The 12624-nt window shown below is 47.0% G+C and overlaps 1 protein-coding gene across 3 annotated transcripts in view; it reads right to left on the bottom strand.

Moving 5' to 3' along the window:
• The window catches only part of NBEAL1 (neurobeachin like 1), a 2018929-nt gene that overhangs the window by 570066 nt on the left and 1436239 nt on the right, over nucleotides 1-12624 (bottom strand). For all 3 annotated transcript variants that reach the window (XM_069615520.1, XM_069615521.1, XM_069615522.1), the window contains one exon: nucleotides 12121-12247. In XM_069615520.1, coding sequence (XP_069471621.1) covers nucleotides 12121-12247 — 127 coding nt within the window. The remainder of the gene's footprint in view (nucleotides 1-12120; nucleotides 12248-12624) is intronic.

The following is a 12624-nucleotide window of genomic DNA, read 5'->3' as shown; positions in this document are numbered from 1 at the left end:
GCCACGGTATCCCGAGGATAATCCCGAACTGAGGGGTAGTGATCAGATCAAAGGTTAATGTTTCTCTGTGGGTACCTTGGATTACGACTTCCAAAGGAGCAGTCTGTTGCTTGATGGGGCCGGAAGCGAGGGAAGTACCGTCTACGGCCTGTACTGGTTTAGGACGTTCTTTGGTGATCAATGGTAGGTTGAGTTGTTGAGCCAGTGTGATGTCAATAAAACAGCCAGTGGCACCTGAATTGATAACAATGTGAACCGAATGCATACGTTCCCGGGCTGGGATCAGCATAGCCTGGACCACCACTGGTTTAATGGGACCAAAAGTGATATCAGAGGGGGTTAGTGGAATGCTCGCCCGTACCCCCGATCTCAGGGGCGAGCCTTCTGAAAACCCGGATTTTTGTTTTTGGGTCGGCGAGGACATTCTTTTACGTAGTGGCCGCTGATGCCGCAGTAGAAACAAGCATTGTCAGTACGTCTATGTTCCCGTTCAGTATGAGTAATGGATCCCGCCTACTTGCATGGGTTCTGGGGTTTGATCAGTTGAGGGGGAAGTGTGATGACCGGAAAAACCTGCTTCTGCCCTTCGCTCAGTCCTTCGGGCATCCACCTTTAAAGCCAGAGCAACCAGGTCTGAATAGATAGCCGGAAGGGATGGGACGACTGAGAGGGCATCCTTCAAGGCGCTACTCAGACCCCTATAGAATACAACCGCCTTTTTGTTTTCAGGCCAACACGTCTCCGCAGACAGCTGGTTAAAGCGGGTTATGTACTCTATAAGCGTCTGTCTGCCTTGAGTGAGGTCCAAAAGCTCCAAGTCCTGGGATTGTGCCATATATCTGGTGTCAAAGACTTTTGCCATTTCATTAACCAAGAGGTCAAAGTTGTATAGGGCAGGATGTTCACTTTCTAAAAAAGGGTTTGCCCAAGTGGCTGCCACTCCTGATAAATGCGAGAGTAGAAAAGCTGCCATAGTGACGGAATCAGGAAATGCCAAAGGTCGGCACAAGAAATGGAGCTTACACTGATTTAAGAAAGTACGATATTTCCTAGGGTCTCCATGGAACCTTTCGGGGGTTGCCAGGGTAATGGGGCTAGGGAGTACCACAGGAGGGGGCAGAGAGGGAGCCGGAGGAGCTGTGGGAGGAACAGGGTTCTGGGGGGCAGCGTCCCCAAATTCGGCATCAACGGGTAAAGGATGTTGGACGCTGTTTAAGGCGTCCAACCTATGGTGAATAGCGGTGGTAGCTGTGGCCATATCAGTCCTAAGGGCTGTGACTGCTTGCATTAAAGCGGCCACTGGGTCCCCGGCAGAAGTATCCATCTGGACGACCAAAAGGCTTCACAGTCTGTTGTGATCTTGATGGTCGTGTAGATGAAGAAACCTCCGTCCCCAAGTACCACACTGGTAAGAATAATTTCACTACCAATGCAATTCTTGAGGCCACAGGTGTGGAGTGCCGTCAAGTTGGAACCAGGAACACCAGAAGGACCCCCTGACCACTGTAAGGCAATAAATTATTAAGGCAGACAGTCACAATGATCACAATGCAATATGGTGGAAGCAGCTAAAGGGCTTACCCAAATGTGCTGGTCAGGATGCCTCAAAGGGTTAATGGGAACAGAAGGGTCCTTGTGGGCACTCTTGATGGAGTACACCTGTAGGTCAGGTAGCCAGTGGATGATCCGTAAACAATCCGTTAACAGTCCAGGGTCAAAAGCCAAGAAAACAATAGCCAAGGTCCAATATCCAAAAGTTCAAAAGTTTGTGCAAAGCCAAAGGTCGTGAAACCTGAAGATTTAAAGTTTGCCTAAGCCTGAGGAAGAGACCAAAAGCAATCCGTGAAACGTTCCGTGGTCAAAGAAATCCGAATTCTAAGCGAGATCCAAAAACGCCGTGCAGCACTCCGAAAGCAGCTGTGATGTGTTTGTTCCGCGTTTCCCCTGTCCTTTTGACTGTGTTGAATTAATCACGTGATACAATCACGTGATACAGTCACGAGGGAAACGCGGATCCACGTCACGTGACCCTCGACGCTGCACGGGGAGTCTGCCGGCGATTGGCCGCCTGTTGCCGGCGTTTAGTCACCTGATCGGAAGCACTTCGTGCGCTGGATCGTAGTCTCTGGGCACCCGTGGACGGGTGCCGTCCCGGAGAGAAGAGCCATGGCAGATTCCAATGTAGGAAAGGTCGTAGCCGTCCTTGGTAATTCATTTGCTGAGTGCGATGAATGTTATGGGGAACACGCCGGATGAAGCGTGTATGGTTAGGGGTGGTGGACGTGAATCTGGAAGGTTGTCTGGCAATGGTGTGGCAGGGAGGAGGCGTGACAGGAGGGATGCAAAAACACATCATCCCTAAAAGGGATTTCAGGAGATGGAGCTAAGCCCTCAACATCCAGGAGAGTAAGGAATATGTTACCTACCTGTAACTCCTGTTCTCCAGCATGGGTCTGGCATGGATTCACATGCTCATGAAGATTCGCTGCCGTCAGGATAAGAATCCTCAGTAAAAAAGAAAATTGCTTTATCCTTAAAACTGCATTTCTCCTCTCTAACCAATCACTGTACTTTGGGTTACACTGCCGCCATCCAATATTGGTAGAGCATGTAAAGTGGCAGTATGAACCAAGAAGAGCCACAGAGAGGAAGGAGGGAGGGTTTGCATGTGAATCTATGCTAGACCCATGCTGGAGAACAGGAGTTACAGATAAGTAGCGTATTCCTTCTCCAGCATGTGGTCTGGCATGGATTTGCATGCTCATGCAGTACATATACACAACCACGGGAGGTGGCAAGGCTCAACAGAAGCAATACATGTACCCCTGAAACAGACTCACCTCGAGCAAACAGGTTGCAATGTACCGCTTGGCTGACACAGGACTCCTCCCTGGAATCCTGTCAACGCAGTAGAACCTTGTGAAGGTGTGGGGGACCTCCCCGTAGCAGCGCTGCAGATTTTGGGCAGGGGAACACCAGAGAGAAATCCGGTCGTCACTGCGATGGTTCCGGTGGAATGGGGTCTAGGCCGTCTTGGAAGAGGTCTGTTGGCCAGATGATGACAGTGCATGATGCAGCTGGATAGCCACCTGGATATGGAAGCCTTCAACGGGGCCTTCCTGTGATTCAAAGGTCCAAAATTCACAAATAGTTGAGATGTGTTCTGGAAGTCCTTTGTGCGTGCCACAACATCTAAAAGGCAAGAGAAATGTCCAGGGAATGCAATGCCTTTTCAGCAGGCGTAAAAGGGTTCGAGAAGAATACTGGCAGAACCAAAGGCTTGTTGAGGTGGAATTCTGAAGGAACCTTTGGCATAAAGGTGGGGTGAGTCCACACCACCACCAGTGTGGCAAGACAAGAAGGACTGCTTGCAAGAGAGGGCCAGGATCACCCCAACCCGCCTGGCCGAGGTGATGGGCACTAGGAAAGCCTTTTTTGGACCACCAGGGAAGTGGCGTCCTCAACGGACCTCGACCGCTTCTCAGAGGGAGCACGGTCATAGGACCAGCCGTTCCTGGGTGAGGCATGTTATTACACAAAAGGACTAACTCTCTCTCTCGGTGAGGGGAACTGGAGTAAGAATTTGGCTAAATACGAAGAGGGTGTGTTCTCCCACCAGGAATTATTAGCAACTAGTTATAGTATTATTTGTTGCATATGAGGGGGGCCCTAGCCTCATCTCTCACTTTGGTATCAGATCTATACTAGGAGAGAGTCAATCAGTCGTATATAGAAAACAAACAAATTGATACTGAAAAAAACTAATGAACAGATGCTAAGTGTTACACTTCAGGCTTCCCCGCGGGCCTCCTTGCAGAATACGACTTCTTTGCTGGCTCCTCTATGGTCCAGGTACAAGCTACCATGGCGCCTGTACAAACGTCAACGCACTCCGGGTCACCTGACACGTCTTGTACGTGGAAGACGTACAACAAGCCACGCCCCTCTCACGACTATAAAACCACCGTCTTCCAAGGGGCTCGTTGCTGCTAATTAGCGTTACCAGCTACACGCGGTTTCGTCCGTTTCCTCTTCGTGTTTCTCTATACGATTCCTCATCTGAACTCCTGGTTTTGACCTTTGCCTGACTTTTGGATTGCCTCGTCGTCTCCTTTGTTCCTGTCGTGCTCGTCTGGTTGTTGGACTCGGAACGCTATTAGATCCAGCTCTCTTCTGTGTCTTGCGGTTCTTATTCCTGGTTGCCGCTCTGCACACCAAACTGCTGTCTACTATCCGGATCATCTCAACGGCTACTCAACTATACTCGTGTACTCAGGTACATACTTGATTGACAATCCTCATCTTTGCTATTTGTTACCTCCACGACTAGTTTGGATATTTGTCTTCTGTTGGATTTTGGGACATTGAGTGACTTTCCTGTGAGATTGCTCTTAAGTGCATATAAACGCTTTCCTGAACTGCACCAACCCGGCACTAGTGCGTCCCTCGTGCCGTTCGGGGTTACTTCCCTATACTAACTTCCCCGTTTGTTATTTTCTCCTGTCGTTGTCTTCAGAATCCTGGACTCCTCTTCCTCCATTTATCTTTACTCAGGTCAGTTGTTATCAATTCTATAGCTATAGTTGGAACCGATAGTGATTTAGATCATTTCCACTCATTTGTGTTATTCTTTGTAGATCATCCCGGGGAAACTCCACTCCAATATCTATCTAGGTAGTTGTCCAATTACTTCAACTGTACTAATCACTTGCATAATCTCAACACTGTCTAATATCTTTGTATTCCTTTGCAGCATTGGTATTGGCGGTGTGTGTTCTCCCCGCTCTTTTATTCAATTGACACCTCTTTCTGTCCCAACTGAAACAGCAGAGAGGTACATTGTGGAAAAGAGCCCCTCTTTGAGGAAGCCTGAGTCTTGTACTCAGGGGAGCTGGGATGGAAGGCTGAATTTCGAATCTCATACCACCAACATCTCCAAGGTCATTTTCTCTGCATCTTCGGCCAATTTCGGAGTGGTGAGTAACACTAAGTTAATGTATTCATTATTTAATGCATCTAAGTAATTGGGGCAAAATTAAATTACTTCAATAAAAACAACGAGAATACATAAAAAATGCTGTAATCAACAATAAAGAAATGAAGACAAAAAGATTACAAAAAAACTGACTCAACAATTAAGTCTTAATAACAGATCACTATAATCTGTAAACTAGATGGAATTCTTAACTTTATCACATGTCGCATCTAGATAGAAATGTGAATGTTAGCATGTGCCACACTTAGATGGAATTCTTAACTTTAGCACATGTCGCATCTAGATAGAAATATGAATGTTAGCATGTGCCACACTTAGATGAAACTGTCAATGATGACAGGTGACACACCTGGAGGGAATCGTGATCAGTAGCCTGCCTTACATCTAGACAGTATATTGAAAACTAACAAGTACCACACTCAGATGAAGTGGTGAATGATAGCAAGCATCACACCTAGACATAATTGCAGGGACAGAAATTGCCAACTAACTAATCCACTAACAATTTCATCCCTCTGCATACACCTCTCAAACTCTAACCAAACACAACCACAAGCCTAAAAAACAGCAATCCACACAAACTTCACTGCACTGCAACAACAAAACAAACCACACAGACTTGCACAACAGCACATGACGACTACCGACCGTAAAACACCCCAAGCCCAGCAAATGGACCCACCAGGCTGAGGCTGCCAACAGCACATCACTGCTCTCTTGCACTTTTCCAGCTTATTCCCACTAACTCACCCCCCCTCCCCCTTTTTCAAGCCGCCAGAGCGCCAGGGGACCACTCCGGTGGCGATAGTGCGCGGTACAAATATTCTTTAACATTAACAGTATAAATTATATTCCTGAGATTAACTCAGGCACTGGTTGCACACAGATGAAGAGAGCAAACAATGTTGCTAAACATCACAGGTCTACACATATTGGTGTGCCCCTATATATTATCCATTTAGTAAATAGACACACAGCTGGAGCACATCTGAAGAAGTAGATAATTGTAATCTTCCAGCATGAAGAGAGGCACATCCCACATGTTTCGGCAATAAATGGAATTCTATACCTTCGTCAGGACCAGAAAGACTAGATGACCCTGTGAAAAAAAATATTTGCATATATTTAGCTAAGCTTGGCAGGGTGCCAATTCCCAGACAGACACTGAAAACCAGAGCGAACAGGCACTACCAACTGTGTAGTGGGCATTGATTTAGAGGCTGACAAATCTGATCCAAACCATGTGCAGGAGGGGAGAGAGAGGAAATCCACAACCACTATGTGCAACAAAAAGTGATACTAACCCTATAGGTTTGGGTGGGGTGGTGTAGCTAGAAAGGAAAGAAAACCCCCTAAGTACAGAAGGAATCAAATGCCGAGTAGTGGCCAAAGGCAAGGGTTTAAGGGAGAGTAGGGCTGAAAAATCTGCCCTCTGTATATATGCAGTCAATGCAGCGAGTGCTTAAATGTAGTCCCATTCATAAACGGATCCAAACTGGGGGAAAAGAAACAACAACAATTATCACAAAAACTCTAATTGATCCAATAAAGGCCATGAAAAGAATGCCCATCCTAAACCACTAGAAGGAATCCAAATGTGAAGGTACAGCAATAGTGCAGATCAACGCTGAAAAAGAGGGCGGGGGAGAGAACAGAACAGTATGAGGGGACAATGCTTTAAGGAAGTCCATGGCGTTGTAACCCATCAAACAGAACAATAAAGAGATTGCCGGCTGTCCTGGGAGCCAGTAATTTAAAAAAAAGCAGCCGAGGGCCACAGTGCACTAAAGATTTAAAGCTGCAGCTACAGACGGCAAAAATCGAAGACCCGAAAGCAGGTCATGCACAGGCCCAACAAGGTGGGTCCACAGCAACCCCTGTACAAATACTAGGGTCAGGCATCCCCAGGTGCAGACACTCACCTGTAAAGTACCGTCTTTTGCAAACACAGCTCTGGACTGCTGCAAGCAGAATGTCGGCACCGGGAAGAACGCTGGCACGATGTCAGCACGGCATGTTAGCTCGGCGTAGGGCCACATATATATATCATTATATATAAACCCTCAGCGAGTTGACCCCAAAACAAGCCTACAACAGGAGGTTGTAGCAAGTCTCTCTATTTGCCATGATCCAACCCAATCTCATCTCATATTGGGAGGGGCTAGTCTATGTCTGGGACAATTGGAAGAGAGGTGTGTCAGAGGCGCAAGGCGCTATGCCTCAACACAAGGAAAAAAGAAATAACAAATATGAATAGATGGAAAGAGAGGCAACAGTCAAGATGTGCCCCGTATGTATAGGGCAACACAGCTGTGAGAATAGAAACTAGACTGAAGAAAAAGGTTAAAAGAATAAAATAAACCATCAGAAAGGTAACTAATGGGAAAAGGCTCACCCACTACCCTGACAGGTGTCCTACAGGGCGTGGAGGCAGCCCCCAAAAATATACAACTAGGCAGCCCCCAGGGGCTGAGGGAGTCCTCTGATGCGAAAAGAGAATTATGTAATCACTAATTTCCCAAAGGAGGGAGAACCGCTGTGGGTAACCAGGTGGGTGGAGGGGGGTGGTTTCAATAAAGCACGACCACCGCCCGTAGTAGAGAGGACGGGGAGATGCAGCAAGCTATCTCAGCGCCACTGAGGGGAGCTCATCGAGGCGGCCAAAAGACCTACTCCAAACAGGGCACAGCTGCCAAAAATGGTCAACTCGATCCTCTCACCAGAAAGTCACCAGTTTGGCTAAAAATATTGGGCAAGTCAAGAGGGAACTTAAAATAGCAAACATCCCCGGCCCAAGCCTAAGCTAAAGCTACTGGGATGATAGAGCCTATCCCCTAACTTGTTGGTCCAATATCTTACCAGAAGGTTGGTAGAGCGTCATTGAGGCCATGTTCTAAGGTGTCAAGGCGGTGCATCCATCTGGCTTCCTTCAGGCCTGTGAGCGTGCAGCATTGGGTACATTCTTCACATTGTCCAAGATCCACCAGGAAATGCCCTTTACCGTAGGTCTATATTCAAGGTAGTGGGTCACCAAGGGCGCCATAATGTTCCTACATTTTATGCATGACTTATGTTCTGTGATACGGATATGGGCTCGTCACATAGTCTGCCCAACATACTTCAGACCACAAGGGCATTGTATGCAATATATTGAATTGGAGGTCTTATGAGGCATGACCATGCCCGGAGGCTGCGCCAGACGCTTTCCCCAACTTGAGCCACGCTGCTAACTTGCTGGAACGGTCCTTTCTTGTCTTCCTCAAAAAACCACAGCAAACCTTCCATCGTTCCTCATCGTGGTCTGGATGTAGGCAATACAAGCACTTGATGTGCCGAACCTCGATATAGACATCCCATGGTCCACATTTTGTGCATACCTTCAAGAGACTCCTCTTCGGACATCATAGAAGGTGCGAAGTAGGCCCAAGCATAGGCCTCTGAACTTGGAGAAAGAACTGGAGATGAAGCAGATGTTTGTCTACAACGGATCCCTTCTGCTGGTGGTCACTCAACAATCGACAGAGGAGCAATTGGAGGAAAAAACAAAATCCATCGAAAAATCTCAAAAAATTGCAAAAACACAAAGTGCAAAATGAGAGGACTCCAAACACAAGACTGAAGCGTGCAGTACAAATTTGAAGATGGCCACCAGGGGTGGAGCTTAGGGAGATGAATGCCATTGAATGGGGGGTTGTGGGGGAGTATGACCCAAAGGACAGTGATTGGTTATAGAGGAGAAATGCAGTTTTCAGGCTATGATTTCCAGCCGGACGACAAGGAATATTCATGAGCATGTGAATCCATGCCATACCCCAAGCTGGAAAAGTGGAAGTTGGCAAGCCAGGGATTGCTCCGAGGGAGTGGCCATGCAAGAACGTGTGTCCAGATGAACCCCAAATAGATTGCCTGCTGAAATGGGATCAGACAGGATTTTGCAAAGTTTCCAAAGAATCCTAGCAACTATAAGCACGGGATAGTCCTTTCTGTGTGGCGAATAGCCAGGGGAAGGTAATTCGCTCGCACCATCCAGTCATCAAGGTACGGGTAGACGTGTGTAACTGCGCAACGAAGGTACACCAGCACCTGGGTCAGGCATTGGGTGAACAACCTCTGGGCTGAGCAAAGACCAAATGGCAGGCCCTGAACTGGAAAAGGCGACCTGTGACTGAAGCGCAGATAGCAGCAGTGTTTCTGATTAATAGTTATGGAAATATGCATCCTCCAGATCCAAGGATGCGAGGAAATCCTGTTCCTGAAGCTGAGTGAGGCAAGACGTGCTGCAGAATCACCATCCTGAAGGTCTGGGACTTGAGGAACTTGTTGCAGACCCGTAGATCCAGACTCCAACCTCCTGACTTCTTTTTTACTGGGAAGTACCGGGAGTACACTCCTGGTCCCTGCTGACTTGATGGTATGTGTTCGAACCCTTCGACAGGGGCGACTGCACTTCCTGTAGCAGTAGGGACAAATGCTTCTCTACATTTTGCAAGAGAGGAATGGTGGGTGGTTTCTTTACAAATTTCCGCGTGTGGCCCTGCTGGATAAGGGCTAACATCTATCCATCTGTGGTGATGGCTTGCCATTGTTCGAGGCAATGAGACAGCCTCCCTCCCACTGGGAGATGTGCTTGGCTGTTTGGTTTCTTCTGTGCAAGGAGTCGCAGAGGTGTTGGTTTCCCTGGTAAGATTGGGACGTTGGAGGATAGTTGCCCGTCGCCAAGTATGATGGCGACTGAAATGAAGGGAAACAGTAAGAGGGTCGATAATACCTTAAAGTTCTGGAGAAGCAGTATTTTTCAGAACAAAAGGACTGGTGGCATTGTTGCAGCATTCCAAGAGATTGTTCAGTTTCTGTGTCTATCTTGATGGTTTGCAAAGTTTTGTCCACCTTCTTGCCAACAAGTCTACGCCATTATAGGGTTATGTCCACCACCGCTGCTTGAACTTCTGGCCGTTGGTGGCCTTGAGCCAGCCTTGTCTACATAGGAAAACACAGTTACCAGGCTGCCTGAAGCCGATGGCAGCAATGTCCACTGGCACGTAAATCGCATGGTCTGAAGCTGCTTTGACTTCAAAGTGAAGGGTGAACAACGCCTCATCCGCCTCCTCGTTCGGAAGGAATTCAGGAATCAGGCCTAGTTTGAACCAAAGTTCTCTGTCATATCTGGACAGAATGGCCATTGCATTAGCTGCCCTGATGGTGGTAGCAGCTGTCGAAATTACGCATTTCACAAATGCATCCATATGCTTGCCCACATTGTCGGGAGGAACAGAGCATGGCAAGGAGGGATTGAACAAGCATTTGTCACCATGGAGCAGGGAATGGGTTGCTATCTGAGACATTTAGGAGCGGAATTGGGACTTTGCACTTCTTATCGAACCTCTCTTTTTTTGGGAGGTGCAGAGAATGGATTGGTCATGGCCAACAGACCGTCCCCTCCCATATGTCCTCCAGCATTGAAATTCGGACAATGGGCTTCCTGGGTTGGCCAGGCTGCTGGTAGGGGAAACATTCCTTTTTCTGTTCCTCTGGAACCAAGCAACACATTTACATTGCCCTTGACATGGTTCCATGTAATAATGTTGCCACAAAAATATCGCCATGCAAAAATATCACCGAAAAATGGTCGTTTTTTGTGGCGACATTTTTGCATGGAAATTATTATTTTTTTGCCCCTGTCGCCATATATATGTTCACCCAAATAATATCGCCACGGCATTTTCCCGGCGATATTATTTACGGCGACCATATATGTGGCGATATTAATACCGGATACCCTTGACATCAGGGCATGAAAGGAGGATCCAATTTCATCCGCAGGAAAATCAAATTGTGCAGACGAACATCATCTGGCTCATCATTCCCAGGCACAAGGTCGTCAAATCCGTCCATCCTGCGGTTGCAGTCTTGAGGCATTTTGTTAGAAAACGACTGACAGATGGTTAAATCTTGGATATTGTGTGCCGGATATAAGCAGTAGAGGCAATCCTCGTGGAAGTCTTCCATGTAGACATTGTTGAGGCTGCATCTGGCGCAGGCCTTGAAGAGGCTCTTTTCCCTGGCTTCTGCCATGGATGTATAAAGTCCTCACACTAGAAGACGAGAAACCACTCCAACGGAGCAATGCCCTCTGAAACTGGAGCAACTCCAGATGTCGTCAGAGTGAAGGATTCACACAATCCTCCCGAGAATGAAAATACTCATACAAATAGTAGTAGACAATGTTAAGCATTCTGAAAGAAATTTCTGAGGACTCCCAACACGTAATATGCGGTGAAAAAAAAGATAGCCTCCACGGTTGGAGCTAAAGGGGCCCTTTCTATTGGCTTTGGGGCAATGTGACTCAAAATGACTACTACAGCACTACAGTGATTGCAGTTTTAATTTGCTAATGTTACTGAGGATTCTCAGCCAGACAATGGAGAATATTCATACAGCATGTTAATCTATGAAAGATCCAATGCTGTAGAACTTCACCTCCTCCACTCTCCAGCCTTTTGCGCGCCAGCCTCCACCTCCACCTCAACCCTCCAGCTTCATCTGCCTCCAAACAGCTCTGCTACCCACCTCCACTATTACTCTGAACTCCCATATCCTATTGACAATCTGCTCTCCTTATATGTGGCCCTGGCTCCACACTCCGGGACTATCATTGCTCAGTTATACTCTGGTGTGCGCACCTATTGGCTCTGACACAAGATTGAATACTTTCTATCCATGCACAGCCTTCCCATTGCCCTGGGTTGCCAGCCTCTGCCTTCCTACATTCATTCAGCTGTTTGAATATTCTATCTTTAAGTGTCTCATACTACACTGGAAAGGCTGCTCGTAGGTCAGGTTACCTGTGAGGAAGGGCGTGATGTACTCTGGCAAGATCTGCTTCTCTCATTTTGCCGATTCTGCTATCCACTGGAGGTTGGGAGAAATTCATACATAAGAGAAAAAGTCATGGTGCTTATGACACACACTGCATCTGAAGTCTGATTTCCAGTCAGATGAGTATTCGGTGCATTTTACAATATTTTACCTCTTTATTTTTCCTCTTAACTGCATACACTAGTGGTAGCGGGCATTCACTAGATAAAACAGAAGAGTTACAGGATTGCCATATCCTCTGTACCTACATGTTTGCACCAGCTGTAAGGTCCTCTTCAGACAGCTCAAGAGCATCATCTTCCAGGTCACTCACTTTCACCTGCTTGACAACTTCGAGGAGCAGCGACTCACTGGCAGGATATGAGTGTTGCACTCCTACAGGAAGATAAGAAGAGGGCCTCAGTTCAAAGGCAATCAAAGCAGTCTCATGCTCATCATAGTACTACTCCAAGGACATTCATGTTGTCGGGATAAGTGTAATATGCTGGATCTCCAAAATAAGAAACAAATAGGATAGCAAGTAAATAAAATGGTTTTACAAAACAAATGATCAATTGGGAGTTATTCCACAGGGTCAAAGCAGCATTTGGACTGTCACTATAACAAAATGTATCATTGCCTGTTTTTACGATCGTTAGACAAGTGCCATCATTCACTCACTCACGCAAGCACCCTCACTAAGTTGTACGTAAACAGACGGGGCACATTTTAGAAAACAATAATTTAACTCTAACATTTCTTCATAAAGCAAA

The sequence above is a fragment of the Ambystoma mexicanum genome, chromosome 9 (genome assembly GCF_040938575.1).
Source record: "Ambystoma mexicanum isolate Mex_15411 chromosome 9, UKY_AmexF1_1, whole genome shotgun sequence".
Classification (NCBI taxonomy): Eukaryota; Metazoa; Chordata; class Amphibia; order Caudata; family Ambystomatidae; genus Ambystoma; species Ambystoma mexicanum.
The sequence above is the reverse complement of the archived record's forward strand: the minus strand, read 5'-3'. Positions and strand labels throughout refer to the sequence as shown.